This window comes from Dermacentor andersoni, chromosome 1, assembly GCF_023375885.2.
Source record: "Dermacentor andersoni chromosome 1, qqDerAnde1_hic_scaffold, whole genome shotgun sequence".
NCBI classification, from domain to species: Eukaryota; Metazoa; Arthropoda; class Arachnida; order Ixodida; family Ixodidae; genus Dermacentor; species Dermacentor andersoni.
The window spans coordinates 57,259,162-57,281,387 of NC_092814.1; the positions used below are offsets into that span (position 1 = coordinate 57,259,162).

The 22,226-nt window shown below is 49.2% G+C and overlaps 1 protein-coding gene across 3 annotated transcripts in view; it reads right to left on the reverse strand.

Annotated features, from left to right (window-relative positions):
* Positions 1-22,226, reverse strand: part of trio (trio Rho guanine nucleotide exchange factor) — a 251,643-nt gene that overhangs the window by 129,780 nt on the left and 99,637 nt on the right. For all 3 annotated transcript variants that reach the window (XM_055061522.2, XM_050192948.3, XM_050192949.3), the window contains exon 36: positions 6,347-6,573. In XM_055061522.2, the coding sequence (XP_054917497.2) occupies positions 6,347-6,573 (227 nt within the window). The remainder of the gene's footprint in view (positions 1-6,346; positions 6,574-22,226) is intronic.

A 22,226-nucleotide genomic window follows, 5' to 3' on the forward strand; every position in this document is an offset into this window, starting at 1 on the left:
CCTCCTTGGCTGTCCGCACGGAAACTGTGCTTGTTACGCTTGCGCCAACAGGAGACAGGTCGTTGGACCTACACCTCCAAGTGCACTACCCCAAGGAGTTGCGCACTCAATGCTCCCGAGGCCAGGTGATGCCGTGTGCTATTTAACTGACAGTACATGCGGGCAGCCTTCTTGCCTTTATTCCCGCTTGACGGCTTTTCTCCGCATCCGTCGTAAGTCACGCGCCTTGAATAAGGGAGACCACAAAACCCTCGCACACGCACCCAAACGGCTATGGCTTGTTGCTGATGCGTAAAACGTAGATAAAGTAAATCGGCATAAAACTAGCGGCAATTCTCACGGTCTGCACTACGCGCATAAGTATACGACGGCGCGAGGCTACATATACATACATATGTCTATTGAGCGCACACGTGTTACGACGACGAGACTTCGCGGACACATCCAGACGAGAGCGCCCAAAAGAACAGCCTGTAGCTATAAAAACGTACTTTTCTTTTGCTGCTGTTTGTTGAAATACGAGGTTGACAGAAGCTAGCGTAATGGCTGCCGAATTTCTCTCCCGAGTAGCAGTGGCCGCCGGCGCCGCAGTGTATCAAATGGCGAGCGCTCGACGAATCAAATTCTTGTTCCTCGAGCAACTGTGGCTGTACTATATATAGATCTGCTTTTTCAGTGCTTCCTTGTTTTATTTCGCTTTGTTCTTTTCACTCGTAAGTAAGCTATACAAGCGTAATTTCGCAGACAGAAAGAACGGAAATGGCCTACCCTTTAAAAAATGAAGAAAGCACAATCTTTCGATTCGGAACTAGCCCACCTCAGGACAAAATGTTTGCTCAACATAGTTTGAAGGGAGGTGTTCGCTCGAAGCACTATGCGCGCTACTGGCAGTAGAGCAACAAATTTTCCTTCAAATTACTTTTCCTTTATTTCAAGATTGGGAGGCAGATATAAAAAGAGCCCAAATTTGACCCTCCAATAGCATCACGTAACATCTGAAAAACTGCTCGCGCAGGAAACAAGCACAGGCAGCTGGCACGAGGCAAAGCGGAACTTTTTCGCATACGTGCACTGCATTCTCCTGGCTAAAAAGCGAAGGCGAGAAATGCCACGGGTGCGTCGCGCGGAGCTCGCACGCCATTATTGTGGCACTGTTAGGATCGGCCTGCAGGGGTACTGCTCTGCAAAACTATCTCAGCCCGCTGCAGGTGCTTCGATCGATCCGCGGTGGTGGCGCCCTTCAGAGAACCAGCGAGGACGACAGTGCTATCCAACCATGAACTTCCTTTGGAGAACTTGACTACGGCGGCGTTAATCCACCATGCGCCTCGTTCGGGGAATCTGCGACTACAGGAGAAAGGCAGCTCTGGAATTTAGAGGCGCCGGACAAGGGACAACCGGCGGCCACGCGGCGGGGGTCAGCTCGGGGAACCAATGCAACTTTCAAGACTCAAGATAATGGGCAAGCGGCGGGTCTATTGCGTTGGCGTTTGACGTTGCGAATCGGCAGTGAAAGCTGTGCGTACGTGTGTGTGTAAACCCCCTTCTCCCTTCCCTCAAAAGGGGGCCGGCTGCGATGACGTCGAACGTTTTTGCCTCACCTAGGGATCTAGGGAACACGAAGTGCTTATAAGCGGCTGTTGTCGGCTGCTAGGGGTGCTCGTCGTCGTGCTCTGTGCTCGTGAGCTGTGTGCTCGATTGCTGTATGCTTCGTCTTGCGTGCTCTATTTGGGAGCCACGCTTAGACTGTCGAATGTATCTCTTGTTTAAACTGGAAATACTGTAAATAAACCCTGTACGCCTAGTTCCTCCCAAGTTCCTCTCTACGACCTTCAAACCTTACAAATGGTGGCAGCGGCGAGATCGTCCGACAACCTCCTACAACTGGTAACAGCGGTGGGATCGTCCGACAAATCTTACAGCACCTGCGCGCAAAGCATACCAACTGCAACTTACTTCACAAACTGAGGCGGCAGCCACCGGGAAAATTTAATATCCCAGGCTTTTTTTATAGATGGCCTGCAAACAATATCGGCGACAAGATCGCTGTTCAATTCACGGTAGCGGCCGAAAGCACCGCAAAGCCGGAACTCGGGAGCACCAGTTCCGCACTATTGGCAAAGACGGCACGCGCCGGCCAGTCGGAGCGTAAAATAAAAATAAAAAAAGAAAAAGAAAGAAGCATCGAGCGCGCATAAAATGCCTCAAATTCGCAACGACATGCACGGCAGCAGCCGAAAATTCGAGGTCCCATTGGTCCTTTTCTTTTCATTTTTTTTTACCTCAATCAGTGCGCGTCTATTCGATGGCTGTAACAACATAAGTCTTCTCTTTCGCCTCACAATACGTGAATTTCATTTAGCGAGCGCTCGTGCAGCCATGAACCGGCAGGACTGACGATCATGTGTGCGCTGGGCCACGCTAGTTAGGCTAGCAATATGCGATAAAAGACGCGAGAAGAAACGTGAATTAACGAAAGTTAATTCACGTTTCAAGTGAATTCACGAAGCGAAAGTTATTATTATTATTATTAAGATTATTGTTTTATTTTAATTTTTTTTTTCGTTGTTGCATGCTGTTGCAGTAGAGGACAAAAGCAGCCCGTGTGTCGAGGTTTGAGGAAATGATCTTTTTAATACGAGTAGTTTAGTACTAGTGACATAAATTATGATGAGGAGTGCCTTCGTCATCAGGCTAGTACCGGAATGTCGCTGGGGGGTCTCAAATCGTGCCATGCATTTACCTCAATTTCTCGGTTACTAAAGCTCTGCTCGCGATTACATTGACGCCTTAAGGCCAGAATATATGGAGCGAACTTTCACGACGAAGTTCGGGCGGCAGAAAATCTGCCGCGGCGCGACGCCGCATGTTCGTCGGGCTGCGCTACATGGAGCGAAGACAGGCCGGCCGCCGCCGGCGAGTCGCTGCGTTGTTATCAGTGTGGCTAGACGAGGCAAATGCGCTGTCGTGAAACACATGACAAAAAAAAAAAAACTTTAACGACAATTATTATCGCTTTTGAATTACGGAACACTAAAAACGCGTAATATTTTGTTTAGAAATGATTTCTAGTCTTTTTTATGTGTTTGAGACATTCATGTGCCGATGTAGTTTAAAGAAAGCGGCGATGCTATGCGTTGTGGCAACACTGGGTGGGTAAACAACTTTCGGCTCCTTCGACTCCGCGGTTCTGTTCTGTGGCTCATGCGCGCGCGCGGCCGAAGCAAGCAGACCCGAAAGTAGCGCACGTGAGCTTGTCTAACCATGGCTGTTATTAACTTGTTAAATTCCAGCCGCGCCGCTTTGGATGCCATGAATACGAAAAGCGGGAGACCGGCGTGAACGATAGAGCGGGATCGGGATACACGGACAAGCGGGGAAGCGTAGCCGGAAGTTGGGGCGGATAGTGAGACCTGATTGGCTCGCTTTGGGGCGCCGCTCGTTTGCCGCTTCCGGTATCGTCGCCGCCCGACGAACTTTTCTGCGCCAGCTGGATCGGCGGCGAACGACGTTTTCTACGCCGCCGCGCGTCGCGCGTACGCCGCCGGGCGTCGAACGCCGACTATTCGTCGCATATTCGCTCCATGTATTCCGGCCTTTAGACGTTCCAGAGCATTGCTTTATCACTTCAACTCGACTTCATAGTAACCTTTTTTTTTTTTTCTTTAAGAGCGTGTCAGTCAGTCCGCCATTGGGGATACCTTTTCTAACCCCTTTGCCACTCTATTCGCGCCGAAAGAATAGCACAGGAAGGGAAGGTTGAGAGCGCGCATGTCGTTCTGAAAGAAGCGGGCGCGGCCTCTTCCCGATGCCACGCCCGCCCAAACAGGTTCTTGATCACACGGGTCGCGAAAGCGGAGCAGATTTTGCAGACGCGTTCGTAGCGGTTGAGATACAGCGAAAACTACGAGCAGCAATTACTGAACACAGGAAGCTACCTCCACGCTACTACCGAAGGAAAAAACTTCTGTACTAGCTGGTTTTGCTGTACAGTAATCGAGAAAACACGCAACCATGCAAACTTGCTTCTTTATGCGCGAAAGACACGACATGTACAAAAACAAGAAACGCTTTATAATTGTACACGTGACCGAATACCACGTTACGTCCATCACTTACACAGGCCAATGTCACGCTCACGGCTACAAGAATTTTCTGAGCAGCTCGCTCGCTCGTCGTCGTTCGACTGTTGTCCAATACAGCGGCCCAAACCAGCAAAAGATAAGCAGAAATGCGCTGCAGGTAACGACTTATATGGCATACGCTTACCTTTTGTTTAGTTTTTATACAACACATTATATAATTTTGAAGGTTATCAAACGTTACTGATGATATCCATTGTCATTGAAAAATTACCTTCCAGCTGTGTATCCATATGCCGACATGCAAAAGAAACAGCTGAGCAACCTGAACGCAGCAAAAAAATTAAAACTCCCAAAAGGGCTGAGGAAAGTATGTAGTCTGTGAAAACAGTCTATGAAAAAAGAAAACGCAGTACAAGAGAGGCTTTTGACGACAATGGCGCTTATAGACGTTCAAAAAGCGGAAATGAAAGCAAACGCTAACAGTTTTCTTACAGATTCATTTTCTCGACGTGCTTGCGGGCGTGTGTTCTTTAATTTGTCAGGTTGAAGCACGGTGATTCTGATTCATACCCCCCCTAAAGCATCCGCAATGGCGCAAACTTAGCTTACTGGTTTCATGCAGCGTTGAGGAATATTGGGCGTGGTGCTCTTCGTTTGCGTCAATTTTGAACATTGGTCAGGCGAATTTATTTCGCCGCGTTTTGCTTGTTTCTTCTGCGCAGTAACAGTACGCGTCCCCTTGTTTATACGTATACACACACATGCTAGTTCAGCGCACGCATATTGACGTGCTGATTATTGTGGTGGACTTTAATGCGTGCGCTTCTGTGTTTCTCTCAGAACACAGTATGCGAAATGAATTACGCAACTACACCGCTAACCTTTGCGTGTGAAGCTCGCAAGTGTTAACAGTTTGCACAGCTTCACTGTCTCATAGAGACGAAACTGCGACTAGTGGGCAGCATCCCACATAGGGCTGTGCGTAATTTTTATCCAAGTTTTCTTCTTTTTCAAGTTTTGCGTTTGACAGCTGGCATTAATTCTCACTTCAATCAATGACTTACTCGAAGCGAAAGCCATGCACTGCTATAGTTTGCCCGGAGTAACAAAGGAACCTGCGACAGACACGTAATGTATTTAAAAAATCTTGAGGTAACATTTTCACCTCACCCAGAATGGCAGATATACACAGATTGCACTTCGTAGAAGGCATTTCTGAAACTTTGTAGGAGGCATTTCGGGCGATCATGTTGAAGTTTTCCGGAATTTTAAGAAATTGCCTGTGGCAGATAGCACAATTTTTGTCCTTGAGCCGGATTATTGAGAGGCGGTTACCATTAGTACGAGAAATCAAAATGCAGATTAAACTAATTAACGAGAATTCACAACTTAACTTCTGAATTAGTTACTCCATGGCACATATTGCAATTACGAATTGTGGCCGGTGAGTTTGCAAGACGCATCCACTTGAAATGAATTTCCAGGATTGCATCAGTTTTCGAGATATTGTCTCCAAATGTGTGGGACGAAATACATGGGCGCTACAGTTACTTTTGTGATTCAATGCATAAGAGAGCATTTTGTTAGAAAAGTATAAGTGGCACAATAGTGCTTTTTAACAGCGAGTTTGATGGCACATATCTCCACACTGGTGTCATCCTGGAAATGCATTCCAAGTACATATGCCTTGAAAACTCACGGGCTACAATTTGTAAATTTCAATACGTCCCGCAAAGCAATTAATTGAGAGGTTAGTTAGTAATTATGTTTTAATATGTGTGTTTCGACTTTTCGTGCAAGTAATGTCCACCTCTCTGAATACTCCAGTTCAAGGACTAGAATTATTTTATCTGCAAGTGGCGATCTTTAAGAATTACATGAAACGTAGAAATGATCAAGCCGTGCAGGCTAACTTTTGACACGCGCGATTCCATTCTCGTTAATTTCGTTGGTTGTTCCGTCGGCGTGCTTCGCTTCCCCCCCCCCCCCCCCCCCCACTTTCTATACTTAGCCAGGAATAAAGTATCAGTTGTTAGTCAGCGCTTCGTCCCATCTCGTTCCTTACTCCGTCACCGTCTGCTCGAGCTGTGCGTAGTACTTCCAAGTTAAGACAGCGGCTCGCGGGAAGCGTTCTGTGGAGCGCGCGACACGCGCATTCGAGACCCCCGACCCAGAACACCCACGGGCCGCGCGGCGTAGTTGAGACCGCGCGGGCGTTTCATAAGCGCGGTGAGGAGGAGGGAGTTGCTGGATCCGCTCACCGGAAAGTGCCCCGGCGCTTGTTGCCCGGCGAAGGTAGCGGTGGCACGGACGACCCCCCGCCGCCGGGACTCAGGTCGGCCGGTGGCAGCAACTCCTGGCGACGACCACCGCCGCCGCCGCCGCCACCGGGCCCGTCGCGCGATGCCAGCGGAACGTGCCACTCTGTGAACGCGGACGGCTCGCCCTGGCTGCCGCTCGGGGTCTGGTCGTCCGGGTCCGTGCCACCCTGCGCGGGAGAAAAGACGCCGCCGCTGATGCTGCTGCGCACAACTATTGGCCGCACGACGAATTCGCTCGCTCACGTCTCGCGGCTCGTTTCAGGGCGACATAAGGCCGACAGACGAGACCTTACGGAAGCAGGCTATATTTTCTCGTGGGAGACACCTGAAAATGCGCAGTACGTGTTAATTAAATATTACCGCAACCTCAATCAGGGGAGTTTTAACCATCCTGTGTCACGCAAACATCCTGACGCTACGCGGCCGCTCAAATGTCACCCCCCCCCCCCCCACACACACACTAGAGAATAAACAAAGGCTGCTTTATCTCTACTGCATTGCCCTAATTTATCGTTCGTTTATCACTATAGCACCGAGTAGTGCACTCACTGTATACATTCGCAAGACTTCAGAACACGTCTTTCGCACCCCCCCCTCCCTTTCCCCCTATTGTATTGCATCGTTCGAAATTGAACGGTATGCAAAAACTTTATTATGCAACTTGATGGAAAGCTAGCCTATGTTATGGGAAAGACGGAACAGAAAAAACGGAGATCCTTGCTTCACGGGCGAAATCCCGCAGTCACTGCAGGACCCGAGTAACGTTGGCTTGAGGCGGGGGTGAAATCTAGTGTTCGTATGGTGGCACATAAGCACACTAGAGCGAAGAGCGGCCGCCAGAAGGTCACCACGATAGATGTTACGCTACTGCAGAAGCATTTATATAATTAGTTCTCCACAAACACCGGTTACAGGGGCCGTCTATCATGTAACGATTCGTTTCATTTTCCATATAGTCCCTAGCCTTCGTCATCGGCTCGTACGAAACCGAGCTTCCGCTGTCGACGGGTTCGGTCACACAGCGGGACGGATGATGAGAAAGGGATAGAATCGGAGGAAAGGAATCCAACCCCAAGTGTCCCCCTCGCGGATGCACGTGGCGTTGAGGCGGCTCCGCTAGAGCAACAGCCGTCTTTCAACGGTCCCCAGGTGTCCGCAATAGAGTATACTCATTCTCTCTGAGCATCCATGTCCTACGGAGGCGGGAACCTCTGACATGCGGAGGCGTTCGGAAAGCACCGAGTCGTCACAGTTGAGTGTTGAGTGCGCCGCGCTCGCAGTAAAAATGTGACCTGCTACGGTGCGCCATATGGTATACCGCTGCTGCGACGTATTACCATGGCAACGACGAACGAGGTTCCACGCAGGAAGGAAGGAAGGAAATAAACTTTATTCGAGGTCCTGCAGGCCACGAGAGCTTTGGGCTCTCATGGAGTGGGCGTCTCCCACGACGGAACCAGGAGGTTGAGTTTCCTGGCGGCGTCGTGGACCTGCTGGACGGCCCAGAGTTGGGGAGCTAATTCTTCGCTCCGGATTGCTTCCTCAAACTTGCGCTTGTCCTGTTCGCAGTTTATGTGAGCTTGCGAGCACGGCCAGAGTAAATGATAGACGTAAAGCGATGTATTGCAATTGGTGCAATAAGACTTGTCGTAAAGCTCAGGCATGTAATGGTGTAGTCTGTTTTGCGTGGGGTATGTGTCTGTTTGTAACATTCTGAGTGTAACCGCTTGAGCTCGAGTGAGCGTGCGGTGTGGCACGCAGACCGAAGTGTTTGTGACGTCAGAAATTTCACAGAGCGCAGATAGTGCTCCTAAGGGTGCTCTGATGGTGCGATTGACCAGTCGTGTACACCACATATCTGTGTGCGTATAAAGGCTCCCTATATATGGTATATACAGGGTGTCCCAGCTAACTTTAGCCAGAGTTTAAAAATATGTGAATGCCACGTAGCTGGACAGAACCAAGGTAATGTTGTTTGCCGACGCTTGGAGATACTCAAATTATATTTTGCATACCGCCTAATTAGATGGTCTTAATTAATCAACTTCGCAAATATTATAACTACATGAAAAGTGCCAGCGAGAAAATCGTAGAGCGACATGAAAAACTCCCGATAGAGTTTTCTGTTGCTCAATACGTACGACATAAAAATGTTTTTCCGAGCGTGAAAGAAGCCCGCGAATACACGCAGAGTGCCTCGAGCGGCCAGACGCGCGGCAATCTTGCGTGCATTTGCTGGCTTCTTTCACGCTCGGAAAAACACTTTTGTGCAGCACGTATTGAGCAACAGAAAGCTCTATCGGGTGTATTTCATGTCGCTCTACGATTTTCTCATGAAAACTTTTCATCTAATTTTAATATCCAAGTTCATTAATTAATTAGGACTAATTATGTAAACAGGTAGAATGAAAAGAAATTGAGTATCGCCAAGCGACGGCAAACATTACCTTGGTTCTGTCAAGTTACGTGGCATTCATACATCTTTATACTATGGCTAAAGTTAGCTGGGACACCCATACATAGCGCTCGAGCGAGGCAGGCGCGAGTTTACACGAGGCGAAGCATGAGCGTGCAACCAAGAGATCGCTTGCCCGACTTGAACCACTACATTACGCGACCCGAACTTATGGCTACGCATGGGAGTGATGAAACAAAGCTTAGTTGAAAAAAAAAAAATCTGAAGTACCATATTATTTCGCAGAAGCTCGGAAGCGCGTTGCAAGCGAACACACAACGGACGACGCGCGTGTTTGACAGCCGTACTAAAGTTGTCGTCTGGGCCACATTTTAAGTCCGTGAATAGAGGGAAGGAGCGTCAGGTTGGCGACAACCTGAGCGGCGCCAAATGGCAAACGTCGCGAGAACGAATTGGCGAAGACGGCCGCGGCCCAAAGACTCGGAACGGAAACGCGCCTGCCTCGGTCCCGCCGTCGCCAACGCTATCTCGCTTTCAGGGGGGCGATAAGCAAACAAGGCAGCGAACGCAGGACAAAAGAACCCTGGACAAAAGCCCCCTTCGCGACAAAGCAAACAGCCGCAGCGGCCGCTTCCAGAGAGTATTTAAATACTAACCACCCGTAAGGAAGGTGACCTTCAATCGTTCCACTGAATTCTTCGGCCCAAACTTTGCGCCAGTTCACGCCATTTTATCCGCAAGTGAACAAGTAGAAGGCGGAACGACTGCTTCCAGCCGAAACTACATGCAGTTTGACAGACACGAGGCGAAATCAAGTTAAGAGAAATGCAAGCGAGTACAATGCGCAAATCACGCATGTAATGTCGTATACCAATAGAAAGAGAAACAGAAAAACGACACGCTGAAGAAAACTTTTTTATGTGTGGAAGCGGGGGGGGGGGGGGGGGGGTATAAAGATATCAATACTTCTATTTTCAAGAAGAAAAAAAATCTGAGGTCTTTCGTGCCACAACCACGATTTGATTAGCAGGCACGCCGTAGTGGGGGCCTCTGAATTAATTTTGACCACCCGGGGTTGGTTAACGTGCACCCTATTGCACGGTACACGGGTGTTTCTAAATTTCGCCCCCATCGAAATGCGGCCGCCACGGCAGGGATTTCATCTAGCGACATTGAGCTCCGCTGCACAACGCTATATCCACTGAGCTACCACGGTGGTTCCTGTATTCGAGAGAAAGGCGAAAATAGAACCCACGCAATAAAGTATAAGCCACAACGGAAAACATTAAACTTCATTGTATAACCCAGTACCACACAGAAGCAGCATATCTGCAACAAATTTAACAGTTCCACGCTGCAAAGAACTGAATTTTTTGTTTCGGGGAAAAGGTCTTCTGTTCAATCCTCATATATATGGATTGAAAAATTCGTAAGAGAAAGGTTTCGTCGGTTCAGGCGCAGTATGACGACAGGGAAAACGACTGAAACCAGGCGACATTTCACGACGTTCTGTAGTGCGAAGCAATATGTAACAAAATCTGTGACGTTTTAATCACGGCACCTAATGCACAAAGTTCCTACACATATTACCGAAATGCAACGGGAAAACACCGCAAGTTTAGAGTTACATAAAATCCGGGCTGTATATATAGTAGATACCCAGGGAAAACACGGGGAATGCGGGAGATGGAAATGCAAGACGATGAGCAAAATGAGAACGAGGTAAAAGCAGGAGCCAACGTTTCGACAAGTGGACTTGTTTTTTTTTTCAAGGCCTTGGAAAAAAGACAAGTCCACTTGTCGAAACGTTGGCTCCTGCTTTCACCTTGTTCTCGTTTTGCTCATTATATATTACATAGGCATGCCTATATACTGTGTACCAGAGCTGGGCGATTCACATTCCAATTAATCGACGAATACTTTAATTGCGGTCATTCTTATTTATCGCTATTAACCGGGCGAGGTCCCGTAAACAATATCTGGCAAGCGTCGACACCCAAGCACCCACTTCGCTTGAAGGGTCCCCACCAGGTTTGGCCATTGCGAACAGGCGAGCGCAGCGTGTTTATCCCGCGGTGGTAATCGAGTTGAACCCCCCCCCCCCCACACACACACACAGATTATATATATATATATATATATATATATATATATATATATATATATATATATATATATAGAGAGAGAGAGAGAGAGAGAGACCCTTGCATAACGCTAAAATATTATAGTAGTATCGATAGTGGTAATAGTGCAATCGCAAAAGCGGTAACAGGAAAATGGTTTGAAGAGTGGTTTTTAGAAAATTTATTTTTTTTCCTTACGCGGAAACAATGTTCGTTTTTGTAGAAAAGAAATTGACTACATCTGTTTTCCTATTTTCTTTGCTAAGGTATACTAAAATATACTTTGCACGCGTCACATCAGCTTGGCGCAGAATGCCTTGGACCATGCAATGCATAACGTTCGCGTGTGCTCGAAGGCCCGACTTTGGCCCTTTAATGAGCGCGCCCGAGCCAAAGCCCGAGCGTGGCGCGGGCCCGCGACTTCACACCCGAGCCAGGTCCGGCCCGGCCTGGCGCGGCCCGGACCGATACAGAGCTCTAGGCTGTGCTGCCACCTATAGTTCAGGTCTCGCGGCCAATCGGAGAAGGCAGGGAAGGCATGTCGCTTGCGGATCGACGTTAGTCGAGGCAAAGGGGGGAGAGTGTCTAGGTTGGCAGTAAAACTCGCCCTCTGGCAAGTTTTTATATATATATATATATGCCACATTTGAATTTCTCCTGTTTCCTCAGTTAATGAACCACTGAAGAATGCTTCCTAGAAACCGCCCCGAAACTTCCATTGTTTGTCCAAAACTTGCAATTGGGCCTCGTGAGCCATGGAATTAACGACTGACAGGCTGAACTAGAATGCCCAGACTATTAGAAGGTCCCCGAGTGCATTGGACAAAAACCGCCCACGCGCGCTGCACTTCCAAGTCAGGGGAACAAGTCGTCAAGTGAATACGCTAACTGCAAGCTCGACTCGTGATTTCGTACGACTGAGTTAATATATGCCTGCTATACGAGTGTACGCTCGAGCGATATGTAGCTGAAGTGACATAAAAGGCGCCCGTCCATTCAAATAGCGCGGCTTGTTTATTCTTTGATGTTCATGTACGAAAGTCGACAGTTTCCATTCTATTTACGCTCAGCAGCGTGAATCCACAAACCCGATTAAACAACTAATTAATCAAATAAAATGTTCCTATTTAATCCGGTTAAATTTTTTAATCGATGCCCAGCCCTATATTTGCAAATATATGTGAGAACGTGCAGCGTGGTGCAATGTGTCATCGTTTGTGAAACGTTTCGTTTTGCGCGTGTTGGGCAAGAGGTAGCGGCTTCTATAGATTCAGGCGCACGTTAAATGTTCCCGAACAGTCAAAACTGATCCATCGTGGCTGTTATAGCCCGTGTGCTGCTGCATCGGGTCGTTAAACCCAATCACTCACACATTCAATCATACGTCGTGCAACAAGAATGTTAAATGTGCACATAAACACATTTTGAATATGATAAAGCGTTCCCGATCTGTAGACAATGCTGCCGTGAATATTTGAGCCAAATATTGCGCTGAATGCAACAGGGAGCCTACAATCTCCAACAATAAATGACTCGCTCTCTCCTGCGGCTTTTGAGCCACCAGCTGCTTTCTTTCTTTTATTTTTTTTCGCGCCCTATGTTAGGTCAGCGATTACGTTACAGCAAGCGCGACGCGTCCCAAAGGCACCAACCACTCGGCGATTGTTCGTGACCACGATTCACTCGCGAGCAAAGAGGCAGATGTTAACGCGTCCTGCGTGTCCTGTCCAGAGGGCCGTTAGAAAATGCGACCATAGCACACCTCAAAGCGGAAACGGAAATTTTGCTCTTTTACGTGATGACTCTCCTTCGTTCCCGTTTAAATTTATGCTCGTAAGTGTAAAGGAAGTCGAAACAAATTTAATAGGGCGCACTCGGTACGGAGAAGTCTCACTTTTAAATAATCTGCAAGACTGTACGCAAGATCTCACAAAGATGAAAAAAAGAAGAAGAAAGCATGCCCGCCAGGCTCCCAACAACCGGAGAAAGGCACAGCTGGTGGCTGCCCACACAAGCAAGGGTACGAAGTCAATGCGGACAGAAGATGGCCTGGCGCCATATAAATAAAAGAAAGAAAGAAAGAAAGAAAGAACGAAAAGCTTGCGGGCAAGCATGCAAATAGTTCTGAGAGCCTGTTCCAGGGCTGCGAAGTTCCCTGCAAAAAGACACGAATGTTCCCCGAAAACATCATACAAAGAAGAAGGGGAACTAAGCATCGTAATCGAAGCACAAAGCAAACAACTTACTGCACACTACATTTAACTTATTGCTGTTTGTTCTGCGAGCGCTAACGCGGTGTGTTTTGTTGTTTATTCCCGAACCACTGCGTGTCTGCGCGAGCCGTTACGCAACTGCCTTTCTGGAGCGCGGAGGTACGGAGAGACACGTAACATGCTTTAGTGAGAGGGGCTTCCCGCGAATGCTTCGCTCGTAAGTGGCTACAGCACAAGCCTTTTGCTCAAAGCAAGTAAGAAAGACTGTCCGGGTGTTTCAGGAACGCGGCAAATAAACATCTCCTTCAACCGATCGCGCACTTCCTGCGCAAAGGAGTAGACGCAAGGCAAGCATTTATTACCCAAGGTAAATGACGCGGACGTGAATTAGGAGCCCACAACGAAGCAGACCGGCCACGAAGAGTAACCAATATACACAATAGACGTACTATCCCTAACCGGAGGTACGCGTCGCAAGAATCAAGTTCCCCAGTTATACGCCTCGCAAACTTACCCCTTACTTAAGGTTACACTACAGCGCGCGCGGTATGAGCTACAATGCGAAAGGGCGTGGCACAGCACCCCGCGCGTTGTAGCTCATGCTGAGCACGATAGTGCACGTTCCTTTATAGAGCAAAAAAGAAACGGCACTGCTATTTTTATCTTTTTTCGGTAGGCATGTTAGTCAACGGCACCAGAAGAAGCGTCCCTCGGCACGCGAGCACCGACTGAAAATTGCCCATGCAACAAAATGACGCAACAAAATGACGCAACGCTTGCACTTGTTCACTTCATCGGTTGTGCGCAGGCTAAGTATTTTATCAAAGTCGAATTGTAAAAAAAAAAGTGATAATGAGCAATAAAATAAGTTTACAGCATGGAAGTGGGCGCACCAGTGAGACTAACGTTTCGAAAATGATTTCTTTCGGCTTCAAGGTGCTCCAAAACTGAAGCGGCTCGAGAGAGCGTCAACAGTGCCTCGTCCGCGCCGAGATGGCCTCTTCCACGTCGCACGCTTGGTTTTTCGCATCGTGCCACCGATTCTAAACATCGGCGATAAATTGTACCTCTTACAGTTTCAAATGATTCCACCCTCCTAAACGGGAAAATATTCAATAAGGGACCATGATAATCACGACTCAAGATGAAAGAAGCTAATTTCTCACCATCTTCATTCAAGCACACCCATCATATCAACTCGCCAAAGCAACTTCAGGTATTGAAAGGCGCTCTGGCAAACAACACTGGCGCAGCAGGAAAACCTCACACGTGCACAGGTTCTAATGATGTGGGGACGCTATCCAACGTTCACACGTACTGTCATCAATATGCAGGCTACTAGATGTCTCGCAAAACGTGCTGCGCGTTTTTAAACGACGACAATCGGAACATTGTAAAAGTTCGACAAACACTCGTTGGTCAAGTAGAACGTTAGAAAAAAAAAATCATTGGCCAGTGACCAAATTATAGATGATGTACTGGAATCTTTGCGGGTTCCTCGTTCACAATACAGCACACAATAGAGTGTTTTTGGCTTTGCGTGATATGTCACCATGGTGCGTGATCCGTTAGGTTAACGGCGCATCGTAATTGCATAACATGGCGGCGCCCAGACCACCCGCTTTGATCCTTATTCGCCACTGCTATTTGATCTCCGTTGTAACAGCAATAAAATTATAAGATCAGCCATTGTTTAGCCCCGTCTCACGCTGAGGGCTAATTATTGGGGATGTTTTGTCGCTATTACAGAGATCAGCTGTTTGTTTTGGCACTGCAGGCTACAGAGACGGCACCGAACCGGGAAAGAGTTCATTTCCACATGCATAGAAGGTGGCCGAACAACATTGGGGTTGGTCATGTGATGGCCATGCATGCGGAACGCTCTGAAAGCGTAATTTATTCAATGCATCATTTCGTTCTACGCTGTAGCACGGTACGCGATGACGACGCTAAATCGTTCACATCTCATCATGTTTAGAGTGGTGCTGCAGAGGCAGCGCATACGCGAAGGGCCTAGCGTATTACGCAAAGCTAAAACACTTAACTCATTATCGGTTTAAGTATAGCACATGACGTAACACACACGCGCACTTAAACATTCGATTGCCGATGTCGCAGCTCGTGGTGTCAATACGTATGCATTGGAAAGTTTGCAGATATAACGCAACAGACAAGGCGGAAATGTTGCTGGCTGTATTCGCAGAAACCCGGGAAGCGTTCTATGAGGAAGAAAACGTTTCTTCTGCACAGAATAACGATGCGCTAAAGATGCGTAAATATTTAATACGCCCAAACGAGAAGAAAACGGGGGGGGGGGGGGGGGGGTGCACGCAAGTGAAGCGTCGCAGGTATACCGAGACCTTAAATGAGGCGTCATAAGGTATAAATGCGTAACGATGCTCTGCCGTGCAATGACGAAAGCACGCGCACAATTTTGCCCTCCTCCCCGAGAACCCACCCCGCAAAACGATATTCCCGTGAGCACGAAAGACGGATCATGGTAGTAAAAAAAAAAGGTAAAAGGAAAAAAAGGGGAAAAAAGGGAGAAAAATGCTTGCACTAAGCATTTTACCCGTGGGTAAACGCGCAAGAAGCTTCGCGCAAGTGGCAATGAGTTGTCGAATGACACTAGAGCAAAACTGTCAGACAACTTTCTGTCACGCGCGTAAATTTACCCACGGGTAGAATGCTTCGCGCAAGCGGGCCCGCTGGAGCTTATTTAAACGACGACAAAGTGAAAGAGGTGCAGCTCGTAATCGCTCGGATGTGCAGCACCGAGGGGGAGGAGACAAGCTGCTGTCAAAATTAGACTCCCCCGAACGTTGGCAGCGCTCTCGTCGCACAAGGCCGAACCATCGAAAGACGTGCCCCAGAATGACGAAGCAGGCAGTATAGCAGCGCACTAGAAAAAACAAACACGGCGCACGCGATTCCGGCGTGTGTAGCGGCGGCCGCGACAAGCTCGGATTGGCGGCAAGCTCGCGGGGCTCGGACTATCATCGACCTCGCCGCAACGGCGGCACAGCGCGGCGGACGTGGTCACGCGCGTGCTTCCAAATGCGGGCCGCGGCTCGACTCTGGGTCAATGAACAAACCACACAAGGGCTGCCGGCAAGCGACGGCCACACGTCTCTCGCTAAGTCGCACGCACGGGAGTGACAATGTCGTGACTCGGAGAGACCGTGCTCGCCGGCCGGAAGCCCAGAGCGCGTGCAAAAATAGCCGCGGCCAGGCGTCGAGTACCTTGGAGGGCGCCGCTGGGGCCGGCACGACGCCGGGGCTGTACGAGACGCTTCGGAACCAGCCGACCCTCTTCATGGCCCGCGCCCGACGGGAGGCGGCGCGACACTAGCGACATGCCGGTCCGAGCGTAGGACGGGGCACGGCACTGGCGCTTCACCACCGCTACCTAGTGGGTTCCCCGCGGCCAGAACGCGCGCCGGCCGGGCACGTGCCGCCCAGGTGTGTGCAAGGCGATTGCGCAACCAGCGGGGGAAGGCGCCCCGCTGGCCCCAAAGCGCGCGAAGACGGCGCGCAGACGAGAGCGTACGCGCCGGCGCCGCACGAGCCCCACTCCCGTTACGAGTTCGAAGAAGCTGGCTCTTTCAGCTCGCTTCCATACGGCCGACGCGCAACACGAAGCGAAAGCGCCGTGAAACCAGTCATGACGCACGCCGGCTACGGCGCACGACGAGAGCACAAGAACACGCAGTTACATATGCGCGGAATGATTCAATCAGCAAGACCCGACACCCACGCACAACGTCCCAAGACCAAGTCGCACAGTAGTTTCGCTTCCGAGTGCAAATTTGCATCGAGATTGAGGCCGGCACTCGGAGAAGCGCGAACGCCGAAACGCTTGGCCGAGGATGAACAGATAGGGAAAAAAAAAGGCGCGCCCACTGCGTAGAGGAGAAGAGCCACGTTACCCGTGCAGCCTGTTCGGTGGCCAGCTCTTGGAGTACCTGCCGGCACAGTCTAGGAGGCGACGTGGTGTGCGCGCCGCCGCTGGGGCGGAGGAAGGCGGCAGGGAACCGCGTTCCGGATGAACGATCGCTTCCAGCAAGGAAACAGCGAGCGGATATCAAGACAGCACGAAAAAGCCCGAGCACCGCGGCCTTCCGAGAGCGCGGCCTTCACGGACGACGCCGAAACAAAAACAAGCAGCTCGAGTCCGGAAATTTGATACCATCTATAAAATGGGCCGCACTAAAACAGAGACAAAACGCGCAAGAAAGGCGCGCGTTGATGCGCCCACGACGATATTCGATCGCGCGGCCGAAGGGTCGGCGGCAATATGAGCTCCTCGTAGGAGCGGGACGGAGGCCGTCATCTTCGCCAACGAGCGCGCGCTCGGCGGGTGCACCGAAAGAACGCAATAACCCTTTGGCCGCCGTCGGTACACGGGGAGCGTACAGGCGCAGTGCGTACAGCGGGCCAATCGTTTACTTGAGTGCTCGAGCTCAACTGCGGATTAATGAGCCAGGGAACGCGGCCGCCAGCCTGGCGTCAAATTGCCTCTTCCGGGCTGTCCGGCCGAGACGGACTTACGTCGGTCCCTATAGGAGACGGCAATATGCGATAAATCAACCCGCTTCCCCTTCGATATGGCAGACCGGGGGAACAGTGGCACAAACCCAAGTGAGCGCTTCACGCACGCCTCCGTGCGCGCACAGTTGGAACAAAGAAAATCCAGTGCCTGGCCGAAAAGGGTAGCGCACAGCGTCACCGCTTATGGTTACTGCTAGCAGTCCCATATATAGGCACCAACAGCCTACAATTAGAGGGAACACTTTACAATGTCCGTCTCAGCAACTCAACGCAGTGCGGCAAGTGCTACGGGCCGCGCCAGCCAACCAAGGTACGAGAATATGGGGCCGCTACCCAGCTTGAGCAAGGTCGATCCAAACAGGTCGAGAAGCTTCGGGCAAAAAGCGGTTCAGAACAAATTGTCACCGACATCAGCAAGGGTGGTTATGGGAGCAGCGATTGAAGCGTGACTATGTTTGGAGGGAACAAACATTGGGAAAGAAAAATGCGTTTTCTTCTTTCTTTTAATTAGAGCGAGACACAGATTCATTCAACAAAAATAAAAACCCTAATCAATTTTATATATGCGTGACGAGTAAAGAAAATAGCCATTTTATTTTATCATTATCAAAAAAATACCTTTTTTTCAGCGCTCATCATAGGATGACGCCGCTATCGCTTGCAAGGCAATGTAGCTCTTGAAGTGCGCAGGAAGGCGCTCTCGCAAAGTTCGCCTGTTAGAATACGCCCCCCTCACACGTTGCGCTGTTTTGCTTGTCGACGTTTCTCTGAATTTGGTGACGTAAGTAGCTTCATCGTTTCTCAACCTGTTCAGTCAAAAGTAGCGAGTTACGAGCGCCAGATAATTGCTCGCTTTAGTTGTTTTCGTGGGACTGCGCAGGCCAACGGGCTTGAAGTCCGACGATAGAACAGGCACTCTACACCTAAAGCTTTCGCCGGCCTCCAAAGAACGTATGTTCTGTTTAGGGGTGCGATTTCGACACCCGAACGGCTGTCATTTTCTTGCGTCGCTTTCCGCGCTGAAAGCTCGAAACGCCCATCAAGTAGAACGGCGGGGCATTTGAACATACAGCTCTAATGGCAGGCCACCAAAACAAATTTCGCGCCTTTGAGAACAAAATGACGTCACTTCTGTTTTTTAACGGATACGGCGTCAAATTGTTTTTTCTTCCACCGGAAGTGTTCCCTCCGCACACAGATGGCGCTAAGCTCCACGAACCGCCGATGAAGCACCATGTTTTGAACGTATAGGCTTCTATGGAAGCTTCGCTACCAGGCACATTTACCTTGGTTTGAGCGCGACGCCGGTTAAAGGCTCGTGCAAGTATTTGCGGAGCTTACTCGGCAACAGCCCTACTTCTTCCCCGAGACACGGTGCCGCTTCTTGTTTCCCATTGGCTGATAACAATAGTGATATCATCTTGTGACGTGAAGACCAAAAATAAGAGAAAACAAGGATCCCCTCGCAATGACGGGCAAAGTGATACTTAGCTAATGGCTAAAAGCGTCGGCAGCGTCTTTTTTCCTTCAACAAGAACAGCATACAAAATCGATGTTAACACTATATATATAACACTATATAAGCGCCACAAGACGTCGCCACCAGCGCTGCTGCTGCCTGTCACGTCTCGGAACGCTGTAGATGAGGTCTCCGGTGTTCCGGCATATTCGTAAAGTGGAATACGTTTATGGACAAGTCATATCTCCTCCGTAGTCTAGAATTTTCTGCTCTCAAGCAACGTTTAAGGCTCAGATTTAAAAAAAACAAGACTGACGGGTTATATATTTGAATAGCGGCGTCCCTAGCGCATCACATCTAACACACGAGATGCTATTGGTGAATATTATACATATATATACACTGGCATGACCGCTAACTATTAGGCCTTTTCGATACTTCTGCAGAGCTCTGTATATCGCGTGGGTGCGCAGCTCTTCGTCCTGTTTCTGCCCGAAAGAGCATCGCCCCCCCCCCCCCTCCAACCTTCAACCCTGCTCCCGTTTTCTTCTCTTTCTTCAGCGCCAAATCCCGAAAGTGATTAAGAAACACAGTTGTGTGGCCCTGCATCGACAACGTATAGGCATACATAGGCCCCACCATACTATCCCGGCTCTGTTGTTGCAAGTTTGATTCAACATAAGCAAGAGGAGTGCAATCTCGAGTATGCCCCACTTCGCGGCAAATAGCGCACAATGCAGGACGATAAGAACCAGTCTCTCTCTCAACCCCACCTCCCATCACCGTGCACTATCTTTAGTCAAACTCGGGCGCAACCAGCATTTTGGCTGAACAGTCCAACCCAAATAAACAGTCTGTTTAGTAACACAAATATTAATTCAACCAAGAGCGAAAGTGAACGACAGGCATGAAGCACACAACAGAGCAGGCAGCCGGTTGCCATCTGGTCGCATTCATTCACACACGTCCACGGCAGACAGGCATGTTCCAATGCAGCTACTGCTGGTGGTTTCTTTCGATCAACGGCTCGGTCTGCGAAGCCTCGTTTCACGTGCTGCTGCACATAAATCGTGCGTGTTTAACGAGCCAGAGCAACACATCGGGCGGCGCGGGAAGAGCTCTCCCGCATATTGACGTACGCGCTTTATTGGTAGTTATGTTCTCTTCTAATGCGAACAGCATTCCTGGCACTGTCAGACCAGTTCTCTTTTTTTTTTTTTATCCATCTGCTTTTTCTTTAATATGGGCCGATACCGAAGTTAGTGAAGTCTAAAAATGTGGACCTAACCTCGTTCACGGCGCTCTTCAATAAATAAATAAATATATATATATATATATACAATTTAAATTCATTCAGTGCTGGACAGAATCGAACCCGCGACACACGGGTTCCTCAGGCAGAGTAACCCGACGCTTCGACGCACTGCACCCCGTATGCACATAGGGGGGGGGGGGGTTAATTCTCAGCGTTTGCCCCACGGAGCAATGAAAATACCGAGGTTGGCGCGTAGAGCAGGCCGATGGACGCGCCACTGGTGGCGGCCTTTCGCAGAACACTCGGGAAAGGAGCCAGCCGCGCGCCGCAGTTTTCTGCGTCGTTGATCGTGCCTCTCTGTCTTATTCACGTTTTCAGAGCAAAATAAGCAACATCCTTCGCATGTGTGGGGTGGCCCAAAGCTTCAAGGAATGTCGAGGAAGAATTGTTGCACGGTGGGGGGCTCAAATACCGGCAAGAACGTGCCAGCGATACGGTTCTAATCATTCCCCGCAAAGCTTCAACAGCGGGAGCAACGGTATCACTGGATCGCCGCCGTTCGGCGGGAAATTTCTTGTTCTCATCCTTTCCTTTGTCGTGTAGGTTTTTCCACTCGATCATATTTAGACGCGTAAACGACGAAGTTCGTCTGCGGCGCAGCATGCGGTTTAAAGGCATTTCGCTAAAGTTGGGTATGCCATTTGCCGCTTATATTGTTTGCCGCTTCTTTACCGCGTTCCGCTAGTTAGGCAGCACGAATGCACGAGCGCATTGTGTTGTATGTTAAAGCTACTGAAGCTTGCAAGAACTGAAATTGTTCGTTTTATGCGGCCCGGTAAATCCTCGCGCCTGCTGTGGCGCACTTGATGTTTTTTCATCTATTTTATGCATGACTTCGCGCATGTTGAACTGTTGCTAGTTGCTCCATGCATAACTGTAGATTTTTTTTTTTAGATGCGAGGTTTTCTCCCTGCCGCGTTTAAAAAGGGCCTAAATCACGCTGTCTTATCGGAATGATACCAAGCAAGTGCTTCTTTAACAGCTTTATTCTTTTCGCCCGAGGGCATCTTACATATTGTTTTTTTTCTCCCTCTTTCTCTCTTGGAAAATGTGTTTAGAAAATAGGTAGTTCAGGGCGAAAATTGCTAATAGTTGCTACATATGATATTTTTGTTCCATTTTCGCTTAAAAGTTCGCGCCACGTTTGGGAAGTCATTACACCCCGATGCTGTATGAGACGTCGAGTGATCTGTTCCACAACATAGTCCCTTCCTGCATGTGAATTTTGTACTCAACTGAATTCTTTCTTATTATGCTTACGCCGCAGAGGACTAAACCCGGCCTTGCCGCCAGCGCTCATCTACTTTGACTGGCGCTGTTCTGCCTTTAAATATGTCATGTGGCATCTCTCTCTAGTAACATAAAAAAAAAGTACTGAAAAGTTGGTCAGACTTTAGCTTTGTACGTTTCCAAGCAGGTCCCTTGGGGAATTTAAAATTGCACGAACTGCAGCGAGAACGGCAATTCATCGGCGTATGTAGCAGATTTGCATCGGCGGTACAGCGCTAACATGCGCTCTTATTAGCCCGTGCGTTTGGTGACTTCGTTGACTAGTGTACGTGTTTCCATCTAAAAAATCGCAATTACTCTTCTTAAGGCGACTTTGGCTGCACTTATTCGGCGATGCCACGTGTATTCATCGGCAGAAAGATCACAACGGCGTGTGCAGACATCGCACCGTGCTGATTTGTTTGAGACATAAGTCTGCACTAACGACGGGTGCTTATTATTGAGGTACAGAAG